The following is an 18,863-nucleotide window of genomic DNA, read 5'->3' as shown; positions in this document are numbered from 1 at the left end:
AGCCGCCAAACTTTTGTCAAACAAAACTTGTCAACTTAATGCCATAATAAATTAGCTACACACCTCACACACATATCTTTAACTGCACTATTCAGTAGTGATTAGTCACCACAAAATTCACCGGTTTTCGAACATCGAAGCCCCATCCGCCGCCGTCCACGACGGACCATTTGGAGCGTCATCGCTACGTAGTAGGCAACAACTTTACACGAGAAATTTGCTGAGTGAAGTACTCAAGTAGATAAGAAATCACGAAGTAGAGATACAGATAAGTTTTTTTAAACTAACTAATATAATATTATATAAATATATTTATATATCATAATATACTTAATTTCACAATCATATAACAATTAAAACAACTATATATAGAATTTAATACGCCGGCGTTGGATGGATGTCGCAAGATGTTCTTGACGTGACATTACACAATATGTTCATGTGAATATCTTGGAAGCATTTAATACAGTTTCTCGAGATTTATTGATATGACATTCACAAAATGTCAACACCCAAAAAATAACGATTAGTCCCAAGTTCCCAACACACACACACACACACTCATATATCAAGTCCTAAATGTAGAATTTTAAGCTTGTCGTGCTTATTAAAATATACAAAATGAATATTAATTGTTCCTCACATAGTCACATGCTATTTAATATTAATTTGTAAAATATTCCTACAGAATAATATATTAATAAATGTAAATTTGGAACATATCTAACTTCTGTTTAATATATAGCACTTTAATTTTCATATCTTATAAGACCATTTAAGTTGTGGAACATGTAATTTCTAAATGGGTATCGTAAAAATGCATAAATTATATAATAAATTAACTTTGAATCAGATTAATAAAAACATATAAAGGATAAAATTTGGATGAGACAATAATACAATCATTACAATTATGACCGGTCTAAATTAATTAATATTAGAAAAGGACTAATATAATTTTGCATGAAAGGGAAAAAAAAAACAAAAAAAAAAACAATTATACGGGCTGAGGTAGGAGACGCTTGGCTAGTTGGCGGAATCAGCTCTCACCAATCGTAGCTTCCGCTTCCACTTCATGCCTACTCACCTTCTTAATTTTAGTCACTGACCTATACATATACATACATCTATATATATAAATTTGCACTCTGTGTGCGTGCGTGTGCGTATACATATATAACATAGCTTCATAAAGTGAGAAAGTTTGGAGAGAATCAGAGACAAAGATGTATAGAAGTTTAAAGAGATTGAGATAATTTAGGTAAGTGCTTGAAAATAAAGATTTTGAAAATCAAGAGAAGGATATGGCTCATATCATGAGATTAATCAGAATTGTATGAGAAATAAAGATTTGTGCTTCGTTATGATGGAAAGGAGTAAGAACAGGCTGTGTTTGTGCTGGAAAACATCGTCGTCTTCTATTAGACTATCGGTGATCTTGCTTCCATTGGTGTTGGTTTCTGGGCTGGTGGCTTTATTTTGTACGAAGTCGTCGAGTTGGATGTTTGTCCGGGATTACTATGATTCGAGCGGTACTGTATTATTGAAGGGTTTTGTTCCGGGCGGCGAAGGAAGGGAAACGGGAGACAGAGAAAGGGCGGAGTTGCTATCGAGGGATCACAACAGTCTCGGTATCTCCGGCGTGCCACCGGAGACGGTACAGCCGGTACTTCTCTTAACTCAATTCGTTGTTCTTTAATCATGTCGGAAATGATTTATTTGCTGTTTTTTCTCTTTCTAAATTAAAATGAATACTTTCTATCCTTAAAAAATAAAATAACAATTGTAAAGCGAAAATTAACTTTGCTAAGAAGCTAAATTGAACGTGTAACTTTTCTTATGCATTAAAATGAAAATAACTTTGTATTCATGGTTTATTTTGTATTTTTTTTTATAGGAAAATAAATGTCTATATTTCAATAAGAAAAATTAACGAAACGAGAATTTTATATCATCGAAAATAAGATATCATATTCCAATCAAAAAAATTAACGTATTCACATCACAATATGATTTTACCCCTTCTAACCAATTCATCAATCGTCACAATTCTAATAACGATTTCCTACACAATTTTTATATCACTGTTCTGATAAATTTGTGAAACAGGTACATGACAAGGAAGAAAAACCCTTGAGCACAGAAACTAGATCCCAAGCTGTCACATTATTCGATAACACTCTTGCTCCTCCATCAAGTGCAAGAATCAGCAGAAACATCAGCAATTTACTAAGAGTCGAGGCCACGCTGCAGCAAGCTCGAGCCGCAATTAGAAATGCAGGGAACAACAATCATACAGAGGATACGGACTACATCCCGGATGGTCCAATTTACCGGAATGCTCTTTTGTTCCACCGGTATATTTCCTTCTGGGCACCACTACGTTGCATTAGTTAAAAAACTAGACAAACAGTGGATGAAGTATAATATTGAATAAGACGAGGATTTCGGAACGAGATGTATTCTCATACTTGCTATTATTGATCCTAGAGAATTTTTTCCTCTGTATATATGAGCAGATATAAGTAGGACCTTGTGAACTACAACTAATTTATTCCACCATATTGCATAATTTGTATAATACCTGAAAAATGAACCAAACTCATTCGAAAAGCTTGGAATTGATTCATTTAACATGTGGAAATGTTGTTGTTGGCGTTTTAGGAGTTACTTGGAGATGGAAAAGAAGCTCAAAGTATTCGTATACGAAGAAGGGGAGCAGCCCATTTTTCACAACGGTCCTTGTGGAAGCATCTATTCTATAGAGGGAAATTTCATGTCCAAGATTGAATGTAGCAGATTTCGAACAAGGAATCCTGAGGATGCACATGTTTTCTTCCTTCCATTTAGTGTGGCATCCATAGTCCACTTCATTTACCAGAAGAATATTCCGGATCAATGGCAGCCGATGAAGCAGACGGTGAGGGACTACGTGGATCTGCTCGCTGTAAAGTATCCTTATTGGAATCGAAGCAGCGGATCCGATCATTTCATGCTTGCTTGCCATGATTGGGTAATGTAATTATACTTATTTCTATTTTTTTTATTCATTGTACCAAACAGAGCAAATTTGAGTACCTCATCCCATGATTATGCAGGGGCCTGAGCTTTCGAAGTCTGTTCCGGAGCTATTCAAGAACTCGATTCGAGCTTTGTGCAATGCGAACACATCCGAAGGGTTTCAGCCCTCGAAAGATGTATCCATACCTGAAATCAACCTCGTAGGTGGCGTAATGCCCGGCTTGCTTGGCAGCCCAGCCCCATGGAAACGCCCGATTCTCGTATTCTTTGCGGGAGGCCTCCACGGCCCCATCAGGCCTATCCTTCTAGACCATTGGGAGAACAAAGATCCAGACGTTCAAGTTCACAAGTACCTACCAGAAAACATGTCGTATTTCTCAATGATGAGACAAAGCAAGTACTGCATTTGTCCCAGTGGGTACGAGGTCGCGAGCCCGAGGATGGTCGAAGCCCTGTACATGGGGTGCGTCCCCGTGCTAATGAAAGATCACTACGCGCCCCCGTTCGGCGATGTCCTAAACTGGAAGTCGTTTTCGGTGGAGATCTCGACGGACGAGATTCCTAACATGAAGAAAATTCTACAAACAATCCCTATGAGACGGTACGTGAGGATGCACAAGAGGGGTGTGCAAGTTAGGCGACATTTTGAGGTCAATTTGGTTCCTCAAAGGTACGATGTGTTTCATATGACTCTTCATTCCATTTGGTTGAGGAGACTTAACATTCTACTTCACGAAGAATTGGGATGAATTTTTTGTATTTGTTCTTGTTTTGGTGAGTGAAATTATAAATTTTGGATATATACTAATATATGTAGCATGGGAGACATTTTTTTGGAACATAAATTTAATGTAAGATAGGTTATTCATTCACTAATAACCAATATTTTTTATATGATTGCTCTTTTGTATGTTATAAAATTCTCAATTATAAGTGTCAAATACACTAAATACACGAGAGATGGTGTCTCGATGCATTTTAGAATAATGTCTTTTTTAAAATTTAACTGAATAAATCGAAATAACTGTTTTTTTCCCAGAGGATACAGAAACCAAATTTTCGAATTAACTTACCAATTTCTAAATTAATTTAAGTTAGCCGGTTATTTGTTTTAACCAAAATCTTATGTCCATAATACACACAATAAGCATAAATTGAACATATAGCTTATTGTTTTACAAATTAAAACAATTTTTGTACAATAAAAAGTTGCAGACCGGGAAATATCCGAAAAATGTCTTGTAGTTTCGTACCAAATATGAAACAAATATACATTCACCAAATAATAACGTTCATGTGCGATATGATGTACTTGGTACAGTTTTTTTCCCAATTCCCGCCGATCAACCATTAGATGAAACATGTGAATGTTTGATCAATAGTCGAAAATTCAATTTTCGCCGTCTGCAACTTTCTCGAGTGAGCATATTACATATGTCTTACTCATTGTGATTTACATGCTTGACATGATTTCGAAGTCAATATGTTAGTTCGGAGATTCACTGAACACATGCACCAAAATTTAACATTTGCGAAAATCTACGTAATAAATTTTTTTTTTAACTCAATTACTAATTAGTACCAAATGGCAAATGCCATGAGTTAAAGTAATTACTAAACTATTTCAATACAACAAAATTCGAAATTCATGTAAAATAATCAATAATAATTATTATTAGGGACAAACAAATTTATTTTGATAAATGGAAGAAATTGAATGTAGGTTACGCAGTCAAATAAATAAGTTCCTAAAAATATCAATTTGACGTCTCTCTTTCGGAAGGGAAGCAAACGCATTGAACAAAAATTTTAAAATTGAATTTATTTCGAAATAATTGACTTAAATCGAATTGTTAGTAAAAATATTATATAAAAATGATAATAACCTAACCAATTTTATGTAAAAACCAAAATGCCGAATTTTTTAAAATAATATTAATTAAAACAATAACAAATCAAAAAATATTACAAAAACTGCTTTCTTCTCGTATAATTTTTTTACGGGTTCGTTAAGTTGTTGAAATAAAATCAAACTAAATTTATATATTTTAAAATTTAAAATCTTTTTAAAATAATGTTGATATAAAAAAAAAATATATCAAATCGGGCCAGTCGCCCGGGAACATTTGCACAACCGGTGCATTTTTGGCTACCTACCACGAATCTAAAAATCAACGGCCCAGATTAATCCAGTGGCAGGAATATAGGATGAAGATTGAAAGCAGAAATTATATCTTATTGCACAATTCCGTGGATTCTCTCTACTTTCTCTCTCTTCTCCTAAAGAGTGCACTGCAGCAGTGGAAAGAAAACCAAAACCATGGGCATGGAGCGGTAGAGTTTTTGAAAACTCCTCGCCGCTGAAACCTGCTACCATCTGTCGATTCAAGACCACATTTTGTTTCCGCTCTTTTCTTTTTGTATCGAGCGTAAATTCTTAATTTATGATCGCTGCTTCAAACTTTTGGTTTTCTCTGCTTTGACATATAGGGTTTCTGATCAATCAAGAAAGATTCTCCAGCCCTGGTTGGCATCAAAGCTACGAATTCGTGCATTGCTTATGTAGGGAATGCTTATTTTTTGGTAAGAAATTTTCATTTCAAGAAGTGGGTGACTTTCTTGAATGTTTCTTGTTTTATCCTGGCCCCTTCTTGTTAGCTCCGCATAAAGTACGAATCTTTAGTAGTTTCCATCAATTTCCCACCTGTGGCAATTCAAGATTTGTTGTATGGAATTGAATGTTATGTCTGGTGGAACGCACCCAAATAGAAATCCTGATATTTTAGGCCTGGAAATGTCACTCCACCACCACATATCACCACCACCACAAAACTCTCCCCTTTTGCCGCAGCAACAGCAGCTCCCCATGATTTCATATGGGCATAATGAAGGCGATTACCACCCACAAACTCAGAAATCTTTGAAACAAGGGTACCCATTTTCAGTAATATCCAAGAATCAAACTTTAACATTGAGTGATGATGATGAGCCTGGACTCGCGGTCGAGAACAGTGCTGATGATGGGAAGAAGAAAACTTCGCCTTGGCACAGAATGAAGTGGACTGATGATATGGTGAGGTTATTGATTGTGGTTGTGTTTTATATTGGTGATGAGGTTGGCTCCGAGGGTAATGATCCTGTTAATAAGAAGAAAAATGGGGTGATTTTGCAGAAGAAGGGGAAATGGAAATCAGTGTCGCGGGCTTTGATGGAGAGGGGACATTTCGTGTCTCCACAGCAATGTGAAGACAAGTTCAATGATTTGAATAAGAGGTACAAGAGGGTTAATGAGATTCTTGGAAAGGGAACGGCTTGCCAAGTTGTGGAGAATCAGACTTTGCTAGATACAATGGGCCACTTATCTTCTAAAATGAAGGACGAAGTCAAGAAATTGCTGAATTCCAAGCACTTGTTTTTCAGGGAGATGTGTGCTTATCATAATAGTTGTGGCCACGCAGGTGCTGCTGCCCCTGTAAGTGGTGGTGTTCAGCATTCGCCTCAAGAGGTGGCCGCAGAGCCAACTCAAGGTCTAGTACAGTGTCAGCAGCAGAGGTGCTTCCACTCGTCAGAAAGCATACCGGTCATGCCTAACATAAATCGAGAGGAGAGTCACGAGGGATCTAAATCGGTAAAAGGGATATGTGTTGAAGATGATTACGGTGATGAAGATGAGGAGGATGAAGATGAGGAGGATGAATCTGATGAGGTGATAGGTGGAGGATCACGATGTCATGACCGGGCACATGATGATGACATCAATGAAATGGATGAACGATCATCAAGAAAGAGAGAGAGGGAATGGCCTTGTCATTCTGCGCCTCTGATTCGACAACTGGAATCTGAGTTAATTAACACATTGCAAGATGGTACGAGGGGTCCCTTCGAGAAGAGGCAGTGGTTGAGAACAAAACTGATGCAATTGGAGGAGCAAAGTGTCGGTATCCAGTACCAGACGTTGGAGCTGGAAAAACAGCGTTTAAAATGGCTGAAATTCAGTGCCAAGAAAGAGAGGGAAATGGAGAGGGAAAAGCTCTTGAATGAAAGAATGAAGTTGGAGAATGAGAGAATGGTTCTCTTAATTCGGCAAAAGGAGCATGATTTCCTTGATCATCCACAGATTCCGCAGCAATCCTCTAACAAGAAGAGCGACCCGTCTTCGATTAGTCGATGAACCAGTAGTTAGGAGGTGTAACAGAGGAATTAGATATCTGACAAAACAAGGTGTGCTTTCCAATTGTGCGTGAAATAGTTAACTGTTTCTAAAATTTGGAAGAAAGTCGTTATATTAATTAATTAAAGATTATAAATATCTCTTGGGTGAAAATGCTCAATGTTATATCAATTGATAAATAATGAAAAAATTGGATGTCCTAGCACACTCAAACTAATTTAATCTATGTTTTGATAAATTTATGGACTACCAAAAATTATAAGCGACATTTAACTAGTCTATTTGAAAATTTGAAGACGTAGGGGGGTAATTGTAATAAAAGCAAAAATAAGGGTTAACGGTATTTCATGCACGTGACCCTCCTACACGTGCCTACGTAACGGACTCGTCACGAAGGTACACTTCCCCCAACCCCGCGAAACCATCCAAACCCTAACTCCTTTTAACGGCGGGAACTCCGACCGTCTTCTTTTTCACGTCCGTCTTGACGCCGTCCATGGCCTCTTGTGACGACGATTATTCCCTCCTCGACGACCACCAAACCCTAATTCCGCCATCCCTCCGCCTCCGTTGCCGCTCAAACGCCGCCTTTTTACACCATCCCGTACGAACATGATTCCGATCAGTTCGATTTAGAACCTGACCCCAACTCTATCTCCGGAAAACGCATCGCTGATCGGGAAGATATACACGGTGTTACCTCTAAAAGAACAAGATTGCATTCAACCTCTTCCACCCCCGGAGACTGCAGGAAGGACCGGGAGGAATGGAGTGACACCGCGATCACGTGTTTGCTGGAGGCGTACTCGGAGAAGTTTGTGCAGTTGAATAGAGGGAACTTGAGATGTAGGGATTGGGAGGAGGTGGCTGCGAGCGAGAGGTGCGAAAAGCAAACAAAGACTGTTGAACAGTGTGAGAACAAGGTTGACAATTTGAAGAAGCAGTACAAATTGGAGAGGCATCGATTGAGCAATGGTGGCGTATCGGTGAGTCACTGGCCTTGGTTGAAGCAGATGGAGCAGATCGTGGGCAACTCTCTCGCAACCAAAGCAGCTGCCGAAGAAGAGAAGTCCCCCGGTGGATCCCCTTACTCCATCAGACGGTCCAAAAGGTATTGAGCTCTAAAAAACACGAATTCTTGTTTATTTGCTACGAAAAATGAATTATTGGTGTCATTTTTATCTTATGTAAAGGTTCCAACGGGACGGGAAAAGAGTAAGTTGTAAGTCGCGACTAAGCTTTTTATTGGTTAAACTGAATAACTTGTGAAAGTGGAATTTTTTTCTGAGCTGACCACAATTATGTGAAAGCTTAATCGATTCTCACAGGGACAATTATTTGCTTTGAAAGTAACATCTTTTGATAATTTATGGATGCGCAGGTGATGCTAGAACATTGTTTTCGTGTATATTTAATCATAATTTCTTCTTGTGTGATCTATGTCGTCTAGTTTGCATTTATGGTACCAGCTCCTGTAAACATTGTGAAAAATATCTCTAAGTCTCGTGTCTAATTAGGACAGAAAGACTAATTAGATGTAGGACTTCTAATGTTGATAGGAAACTAGAGTTTGATTACGATTGGGAATAAGTGATACAATTTGATTTGATTAAGGAGTCGATAAGTCACTACAAACACTGTGTTGTTTGACTTGTTATTAAGTTGTTGCATGATATAGTCATATTTATATTTCTGGAATGATGACAAATAACTTGTTTATGGGCAGACCAGGAATATTATCTACCAGTCCTGGTGGTCATGTTATGAGCGTGAAGCCAAAATCATCGAGTCTTAGCGAAGAGTTGTGTTCAAAGTTAGCGGTGCTGCTCTGGCTGGTACTGCTCCTAATAATATGGATCCAAAGGTTTATTACCGACCCGGTTTTTGACTTGTTGGGCAATCAAGTCCATTTATATTGTCCCCAATTAATTGTGTCATCATGAGTTTTGTCCTCGTTTCAAGTAGTCCTATTTATCCCCTATGTTGAAGCCACTTGTTGCCATTTGATGTGTAGGAATCTTTTTGAAACTGAATGATTTATATACTGATATCATAACATGTTTGAGAAATCGAGTTGCGCCAGCACTTCAATGGAAACTTTTTGAAACTGAACTGATTTGATTTCTTTTACAGCCAAATGAAAGAAATATATAAACTGGAAAGAGTGGTTTTAGTTTCCAGTCTTTTGCTTATTTTTTATATATCTCACCGGCAGTTTGGTCAGTGGTTGACCCGCAGATCGAAAAATTTCTGAAATTTCAAATGTAATTTTTCTAGAATTAACTTCAACTCCCTCTCAGGGAGATGTGAAGTTTCAAATCTGTTTTTATTTTTGCTACATTGTTTTCATGTAGAATGCTGTTCTGAACAGGTTTCTCTCCTCGAAATCAACTTCGCTGACAAAATGGAAGGTGAACGTACATGTAAAAGACCTTTTGGTGACGTGTTTATTTTCATTGTCTTATTGGACATAAGGAGAAGAAGGCATATATGATGAACAAAATGACAGTTGGAAGAAATTATATAATGTTACCTGTTTAATTTATGCAAATCACTCTGATATAATAAATATCTGCATTTTCTCGTACCACTATTTACTTTCTACATGATCAACGATTATGTGAAATCATCAAAATCACCCAATTCTGGGCTGAAAAAAATTGTAAAGTAGACAGGTTCTTCTTTCATCACTGAGGACTTATTATCCTGATTTTGATTAATTTTTCAAATAATATCCTTAGGTGGCCATGCTGATTGCTAGAGAAGTCTCGGTAGCTTGCCGTGTTGGTGTCGAGGTATCATTAACAGAACGGAATAACTATCGGCGGCGACGACTTCATCATTTTAATTTATATGAGTCATGAAATTTTTCGTTTTTTCATCTGTTTTAACATGCATGTTTAGGCGGCCAATGTTGTTGGTGGCCGCAATTTCTTTTGCGGTGACACATGGGTAACATCGACTGGGTTGGATAGGTGTACTGCTTATCAGATAGGGTAGGTTTCTTGGCATGAAATTAACATTTATTTTAGTATATATTAATTCTCAGTCTTGTTAGATGATGATGCTAAGTGATGTTGCTGAAATTCAGGATGGTAGCTGGGAGGCCGGAACTTCACTTGGGAGGCTCAGATCGGAGCTTCGAAATGTAGAAGCACAAAACGTTAGAAGAGGGTCGGAAGGTTGTTCCGATGTAACCCTCGACGCTCAAGTGAGAGAATAGAAAACAGAGAGAATATTGTGTGCGTAGAATTAGTGAATATATAAATAATTAAACAATAAATGAAACCTGATATTTATAGGAGAAGTATGAAGTCCTGATTGACGAGATTACGGATATGGGAGGTCGGCCGAGATGATCTCCCGGATGACCTCCCACCAGCTTCATGTGAATGAGTTGACTTCCTCACGAGCTCTGTCATGAAGATGACCTTCCGGGATTTTATGAATACTGGGCCCAAATCTACCTGGGCTACCGAGAGTGGGTCGAACCTATCTCCGTGGTATCACTAAGTGTACTGACTGACAATCTAATTTGACGCGAGATTTAACCAAGTGGTCCGATTGGAACTCCTTTTTTTATCGTTTTGCTTAGCAGTAATCACATGTTGAAAAAATCGGAGGGGGTCTTAATTCTTAGTTTTCTTTTCTTGTTTTTAAGTTCCACATAGTTGTCAATGGTTTATGTCTTCATGTTTTTACTGCCAAAAGAATGGTGGCGACTGTGATGAATTCCGTACTCCTCCAGTCAGCATTGGAGAAGTTGGGGGGTGCAGACACGTGTGCAGAGTGCATTTTCTATGCCTGAGGTTGCTGAGCCATAGGTAGGCAACGAGCCATCCAGCATCTTGAAAAAGGAAGAGTAGTAATTTTGGCGGCATTGAAGCTGGCACTGGAAATCAACTCTTTTCCACCGATACGGCTGCAGCTCTCCGGGCTTCAGAGAGTATGTATGCATGATCTTGGTTCATGGTTATGGTCTATTCTATGGTTTTGCGCATGTCTTAATAGAGATAATTCTGCCTCGATTTTCTCCAGTGCATGCTGATGCGGTCTTGAAAGGTACAAACGTTGATGGCATCTACATTTGTGACTCTAGAAACGAAAATACTGCAGCCGAACACATTTCTTTCACAGACTTGCTTCTAGAGGTGCATCTCCTATGGACATGATGGCCATGACATTCTGTGAGGAGAATATAATTCCAGTTATTTGACTTCTCGTGTTGTTTAAATTTTCCCTGTTTCTCGCATTTTAATTTAGTTTCATTTTATTCAAAAAATGGCTATTTGTTCGTTCTTGATCAAAATGAATTACTTTTTGCAGTTGTCATTTTCAATCTTCCCGAGCCTGGAAATATATCAAGGGCATTATGTGGAGAACAGGTCGGTATTCTAATTAGTCAAACTGGACCATAAGTTAATGTTCATTTTCAGCTGATGCATTTGGCATCTAGTTGCATGTGGTAATTGAACTTCTTGTTCTGTGAAAAAGCTTTCTCCAACTAACATTCCTAAAACAAAGTTTGGGTCGAAGTGACCCAATATAAACGAAATAATTTGTGTAATATGTAGAATTTGGGAGAATTTCCAAAAGGTTATTTTGGATACCTTAGGCAACTGATAATGGTTAAATTTCATAATTCAAACACATTTGAGGTACCTCTTCACGATTTTGAGTGTTTCTTGAGTGTATACCTTGTTGTTGTTCTATCATTTGTTTTCCTTAAATTGGGCTAATCTGGATTGTAATGGTGTTCTTGACATTTTAATTAGCACTTTGTATCTCTAGGAAAGATATCTAGTTAAGATTTGTATTTCTGATACCAGCTTGGACATACCTCATGTATGTGTTTGCGTTCTTAATTTTTTTATAATTTAATGAAAAGTTTCACGTCCTATAAACAGGATGTATATTGTTTTGTTTGTACGAGACTATTACAATTTGTTCTTATTGCATGCAATGTGGTTTTACTCATTGAGTATAAAAAACAGGTTGTTGTCATTGTTAAGCATGCCAGTACCCAACACTAATAGCAGAATATGGCTAAAATTATCCTGTCATTTGTGAATTTTTGTTAGTAATAGTAAATATTAGAGGTGAGAATGAGTCGAACTGTGTTGGATATCATTCTTATTTCCTGTCTGGACTTCCAATTTCATCGAGCCAGATTGAGCTTGACTTGCGTCCATTATTTTTAAAAAGCAACGCTCATATGACATATATACATACATATACTTGTGCATATATAGCTTCAGCTCCTGTTTACATGTGTCTGTGTGTGTGTGTGTATATATATATATGTCATTTGGTGTCTTGTTTTGGTGACTGAAATCCGTAGCACTGAGAATGGATCAGTAGGATAACCTTACCTAAAACCTAGCTGTGTATATGGGTCGTTTGTATGTTTCTTAACCTCATACATGTTTGCTTTTTGCCTGAAATGGTTAAGGCCCGAAATCACGTAAATGCCTCTGACATATATTTCAAATCTTTTGAGGGGCGGACATCAGCATATGGATAGGCCTACTGTATTCAATGAATCCATAAAGTAATTACAATGTTGAGTAATTATGAAAAGGAAATGATTAACAATCATGGTTTAGTCGGACAAAGTTGTTAAAACATTGTCTTTGCCTTCCTTTTTTTGAGGGGGTATTCTCAGGGTACGACGGAAAAGTTCTTTTACAAAAGTTGAGTTGATTAGAGACATCGGAGTGTTTATTGTTTCTTGGACAATTGTCTAAGGATTCAACAGTGAGGAGATGAGGCTTCATAATCACTCAAGGTAGGGGTAGATCAAGAATAGGATCGATTGGCTGCCTATTAAGGAAAAGAATTTTAGAATGTAGGTTAATTTTCTTAGAAAATTAGGTTTCATCTCCCAGTTTCCATCTAGCTCGTCAAACGAAATCTTGGGGTCTCGACCTTTAGAACTATTTTGTTAATTTTGTTTATTCTTTGACAAGGTCGACATCTATTTGAGTAAACATCTAACTAGATTCTTTATGCCAATGATACCTTTTAAGTGTCTTTAATATAATTTATTTCGGCTTAAGATTTAGGCGTAAGGTGGACATGATAGTTTGCTTAGAACACACAGCGGGCAGTGTGATATTCGAAGTCAAGTTTTTCTTTGACATTACTCATCTGCTTTCTACATAAAGTGTCATTTGAATTGAAATGAAATATTCAAAAAGAAAATAAGGATCTCGATTCTGTTATTTCTGCTTAAATTAAATAAACGATTGATCACTCACAAGTCTCCTATCTTTATATTTAGTGAAGAGACTTGGTAACTTGTAGGCAGGACACCAATGGATAATAATCACTGATAAATAACTACGCTGACATGGAAATCACAAACTATAAAGCTACATGGAATCCAGAACCCTTGTCCTCAAAGCAAAGAACTTGCAAAAAAGACAATTTGCAATAAAACATTGCACATTTTAAGAAACTGGTAGAACCAATCAGGCAAATTCAAGCCAACGCATCTTCCGTAGTCGGAAGTGAGGGGGAAAGTGAAGTACGTGATTCATCATACTCTTCCCCTAAAGGAGATTGCTCCACCCTCATCTCCTCTATCATTTTAACAGCTTCAGCCATTGTAGGCCTTTTTTCAGGCTGTGGCACCACACAAGCCATGGCCACATGAAGCATCGATACCAATTCTTCCTCAATATTCTTGTACCTGAACAATTCTGGATCAAACACTTCAGCTGTCCACTCATCCCGCACAACAGACTGAACCCATTTTGGTAAATCAACTGATGTTTCCTCCTCTCTAACTCTAGCCCGATTTAGGGAAGAATGCTGTGATGGAACCTTCCCTGTGAGTACTTCTAGTAACAGCACTCCAAAGCTGTAAACATCAGACTTTTGTGAAAGTCTCTTGATTTCTGCTTGCTCTGGTGCTATATACCCTCCCAATTTAGCTATGGCATGCACGGGACTCAAAAGTAACGACAATCCGAAATCCGAAATGCAAGAAACTCCATTTTTATCTAGTAATATGTTTGATGATTTCACATTGCCATGAGGGATTTTGGAAGCTGCATACTCTTCATGAATTCTTGCGAGCCCTCGAGCTGCCCCAAGAACTAAGCTGATTCTTGTTGTCCAATCCAGTGGTATTCTCCCAGGTCCTCTGTTTCCTGTCATCATCGAGAAATCAGCACGGGAAAATTTTTATATACATTAATATTAATTATTAAAGTTCTCAAATTTCATACCATGGAGAAGTGAATGTAAGCTCCCATTAGGCAGATAATCATACACAAGCAACTTCTCTTCCCTTGCATAATAATAACCTCTAAGTCTCACTACATTAGGATGTCTAATCTTCCCAATCACATCCATGTACTGCTCAAACTCTTTCCTAGCACAAGGATTTGCATCCTTGAGCCTTTTTACAGCCACGATGCATCCATCATCAAGCATGGCTTTATACACCGTCCCCAGACTCCCTTTACCAAGCATTTCAGCCGATGCCCGGAGCAAATCCTCGAGTTCAAATTGCTTTTTTCTGTCAAAAAACACTAGTCTACTCTTATCAGTGGCATTTGTACCATCACTATCTCCCCCTCCTTTATTAGCATACGCTCTCTTTTCTCCCGAGTGGCCATTTCTTCTCTTTGCACCCTCACTTCCCGTCATTGAATTTGAGTCTCTCGGGCACTTCCCACAGTAGTATGCTACCACAAAAGACCCTATCACCAGTAAAAGGGCTGAATTAGCCACTACTATTGCTACTATTGCTCCGTTGCCGAGTCTTTTGTGATGCTTGCTTGATGATTCTTCAATTGTTGTACTTGATGAGGAGGGAAGTGAACTGGGATTGAACAGTACAGTTTGTGGCGATGCTGGTCGTTCACCTGTGTATGAACACGGCGGAAAGGGGTTGTTCCCACAGAGCCCTTCATTGCCAGAAAAACTGGTTTCGCCGAATTTTGATAATAATGACTTTGGAACCATTCCATTTAGTTCATTGTTTGACAGATTCAATTCTTTAAGCTGTGGAAGTGACTCAAGCAAGTCTGGAATTGTCCCTGAAATCTCATTGTTTTGGAGGTGAAGAGTGTGCAAGCGGGATAATTTTGAGAGGTTGGAGGGGATTGGACCTTGGAGATTGTTGTTGGAGAGATCAAGGCGAAGGAGCCGGTGGAGGGATGAGAACTCTAGAGGGATTTCACCGGAAAAGTCGTTTCCGGAGAGGTAGATGAGCTTGAGGTTAAGGCAGTGGGAAATCGGAGTGAGGGTGCCATTAAGGCGGTTGCCACGCAAATCAATGAAGCGTAGCTGATCCAAAGATGAGAGCGCGTCCATGGGGCCGCGGAGGTTGAGGTAGGGGAGGGAGAGGGTGGTCACACGGTTGTTGGTGCACTTCACTCCTGCCCAATTGGCCGTGCATGCTGTGGTGGTGGTGGTCCAGTTGGAGAGGAGTGTTCCGTGGAGGTCGGCTTGGGACCGGAGGAGGGAGAGGGCAGCGGTATCGCTGGTGGCACCTGTACCGCTGAGGAATGGGAGGAGGAAGAGGAGAAAAATCAAGTAGAGGTCCATATGCTGCACTGAGCAACGATTGCATGGGCGAATAATGTTATTAGCTTTCTACTGTCGGAAGATATTATGAGTTTCAAAATTTGGGGAGAAAAGTAATTTATAGATATGAATCAGAAATACTTGAATGCAAAATTTAGATTATTTTAAAGAAAATATACACAAATTATATATATTTACTATTCGATTTTAGTAAGGGAAATGATCAAGGAGACAAGAAGCATTTGGAGGGAATTGATTGCTCAAATGATTGCTGTTTTCCACTCCTTTTAATGGGATTGTAATGGAGTAAAAAAAAAAAAAGGGTGTGTGAATAAAGGGAAAAAGAAGATAAAGGTTATTTATAATAATTGGGTATTCGGTCTGTTATCTTCTATTATACTTGGATCGATAGTGAAGTTCATGTATAAGTAGAAGCACGCCCTTCGAGATAATTTTCAGAATTTTCTTTTCAGTTTTCACGATATCCTCCCCTCATATATATTAAATTGTTTTTTCTTTCTTTGCTAAAGCAAAGGTTGATTTCAGTGGGCGAGCAAGACATAAAGAATTTTTTTGCAACATTCTTTGTATTATTATTCGTAATATTTCTAATTAATGAATTATAATTTTTTTAAATTTTTCCTTCTGGTCGCTGAATATAATTTTGACATTTCATTTTCATTGTTCCATCTAGAAATTGTTATTCTTTTCTTTTCGCTTTTCACTTGTTTGCTAAAGAAAAGCAATTACTTTAAGTGAGAAACAAACAAATTTGTGTCGCCAAACCCGATGAAAAAAGAAAAAGTAAACAAAGTTGTCTGATGAAATCCCAATTTTCAGAGAATTTATGTAAGAGCTTTACCGAGAAAAATCAGCATGGACCATATTATTTTCGTTTGATCATTTCGATTTATTTTGGTTAGATTTGTGTAATATATTTATTTCAATAAATATCATATTTATGTGAGAGCTTTACCTAGAAAAATTAGTCATGTGACAAGTCCAATATTGACAATTGGAAGTTCAAATTATTATTGAAGCTTATATTGTTAAATGTATTGATATTTGAGATGCAAAATCAATGTGTATTTTGGACTTTGAGAATTGGAATTTAATATGACTGTGTATTTTTTTATTGAAGAGCTATTGTTTGAAATTGTATTTCAAATTTTTATTGAAGTTTAGATTATTAAGTCATAAATGTATTGTAATAATATATGTTCTGTTCATCTACTATCATTGTTTATTTTATATGTGTTGTATCCATCAAGCATCAAGTGATGTATAATTTTATTTCTTAACAAAATATTATATAACCTTATATAACCGACTATATAATCGAACCGTATTACAAAAACCCGGACTGGACCGTAATAAAATGGTTTGGTTTTGGATCAGATATATTCAAAATCGAAAATCGAAAAACCGAATCATTATAGAGAAAAATCGGACTAAATCGATCGACGTACACACTTATTAGAGACTACACAGGCGAACTTGAAGGCGTGATTGGCGTAGAAGAAAAACTAATCATTTCTTCTATATTAACGCTTCGTTTCATACTCGCTTGTAATCCAATAGATATTTGATAGTACAAAGTCGTCTATATTTATAAATTTTGACGAACTTGAAAACTAAGACGTGATATTTTATAATTTAATTTATTGTTTGATAGCACGTGCCTGTCCCCCCCTAACTACCTAACGCGTGACGATTGATGATGCATGACAACAAACATAAATTTTAAGAATTGATTTCGGATAAGATCTGACTGATCATTCTAAATCATCAATTGAGATGTCAGATTTTGCGAAGATCGGTGTAAATATAGTACAAGGATTCTGAATTAATGTATTATTGCGACGAAGATTTTATGTTCTACTCTATTATTATTATTATTGTAAGATAGCAGCTCACTGATAATATATATTTTTGGCCCAACAAAATTAAAGTGAACCCGGAAAGGAACTACAAATATCTAAACAGATAAAATGCTTCGTAATTTACATTACATGGTAAATTAAATTACACTCGCAGGTCGGTCAACAGTTTTCCAAAGCGAATCACGATGGTCATCACCTTCGTACCGTACTTGTTTCAGTTTGGGCTCAAGTTTCACGAATGATTGGAGTTCATAATTATTATGTTATCCGTATGTATGTATGTATGTATGTATTATCATCGATATATAATATATGAATCGTTTACCATCTCATCCATCGAATATCACATCCAAAAAAAAAAAGAAAAGAAAAACCCTTGCAACTAGTCGACTAGTTCTTTCAGAATGAGATTGTAAATAGGGTTGGCAACAAAATAAGAAAAAATAAATAGTAGGCTCAATCAAAATTCACACTAGATAATGCCAAGGTTTGGATATAAACATTCAAGAACATCCAGGAAATTAAATTAAAATCTGGGGCTTATATAACCAGCCGAACCCGAGGGCGGATGGGCGATAAAATTTATGGATTATATTTTATACAAAGTTTAAAATTTTCGGAGCCTCCCAGAAAAAAGTTGTATATATGATTTGGTAGGTATCGAAGATTCAAGTTTTGATCAGTCCATGATGATATCTACAGAATGGTATTAACTTACTCATAATTATTTTGCATGCATGCAGTCGCATTCACTCTCTACGAAAGAGATTTATAAGTTAAATAAACGATCTCGTCATATATAATATCATAAAATCGTTTCTAATAATTTGAGGCGGGATTGATCAACTGTTAAAATAGTAAACTATAATAATGGATCGCTTTCTATATATCAAGCTTCATATATATAGTATATAGGGTAATATTTCCTCATGAAAACAATAAAATATGTTTGGAGGTCGTTTATTTCGAAAATCAAAAGATACACAATTAAGCCCGAAATTTGATAAAAGAAATAACCAAAAAATCGCAAAGAATCAAATATACATGAAGATCTAAATTGTAATTTTCCCTTTTTAATAACTTTTTCTATAATTTTATTCATAAAAAAAACCTAAGTTGTTTTTTTGGCAATTTAAGGATTTTTTTTTCGATTTGACGCTTACGCGTATAGTGCACCATCAAGTTCCATGACATATGTTTTACAACATATTTTTGATGTTATAGAACCAATGTTTATTTTTCAACTT

At 37.1% G+C, this 18,863-nt stretch overlaps 3 protein-coding genes and 1 pseudogene across 3 annotated transcripts; 3 read left to right on the top strand and 1 right to left on the bottom strand.

Annotated features, from left to right (window-relative positions):
- Positions 1-1,028: 1,028 nt before the first annotated feature.
- LOC140825546 (probable glycosyltransferase At5g03795) lies at positions 1,029-3,874 on the top strand. Its single transcript, XM_073187389.1, has 4 exons — positions 1,029-1,666; positions 2,110-2,357; positions 2,665-3,013; positions 3,099-3,874. Exons 1-4 carry the CDS (start codon positions 1,337-1,339, stop codon positions 3,768-3,770), a joined length of 1,599 nt encoding a protein of 532 aa, XP_073043490.1. The 5' UTR covers positions 1,029-1,336; the 3' UTR covers positions 3,771-3,874.
- A 1,368-nt stretch (positions 3,875-5,242) lies between these two features.
- On the top strand, positions 5,243-7,424 carry LOC140825547 (uncharacterized). Its single transcript, XM_073187390.1, has one exon. It carries the CDS (start codon positions 5,750-5,752, stop codon positions 7,190-7,192), a length of 1,443 nt encoding a protein of 480 aa, XP_073043491.1. The 5' UTR covers positions 5,243-5,749; the 3' UTR covers positions 7,193-7,424.
- Positions 7,425-7,740: 316 nt separating this feature from the next.
- LOC140828663 (uncharacterized) lies at positions 7,741-11,408 on the top strand (annotated as a pseudogene).
- A 2,082-nt stretch (positions 11,409-13,490) lies between these two features.
- LOC140825544 (leucine-rich repeat receptor-like protein kinase PXC1) lies at positions 13,491-16,165 on the bottom strand. The gene is made up of 2 exons (XM_073187388.1): positions 14,428-16,165; positions 13,491-14,349 (listed from the first exon to the last, which is right to left on the bottom strand). The coding sequence occupies exons 1-2, from the start codon at positions 15,752-15,754 to the stop codon at positions 13,676-13,678; spliced, it is 2,001 nt and encodes a 666-aa protein (XP_073043489.1). The 5' UTR covers positions 15,755-16,165; the 3' UTR covers positions 13,491-13,675.
- Positions 16,166-18,863: the final 2,698 nt, after the last annotated feature.

This window comes from Primulina eburnea, chromosome 3 (genome assembly GCF_022965805.1).
Source record: "Primulina eburnea isolate SZY01 chromosome 3, ASM2296580v1, whole genome shotgun sequence".
In the NCBI taxonomy this organism is placed as follows: Eukaryota; Viridiplantae; Streptophyta; class Magnoliopsida; order Lamiales; family Gesneriaceae; genus Primulina; species Primulina eburnea.
This window is presented reverse-complemented; position numbering and strand designations above follow the sequence as displayed.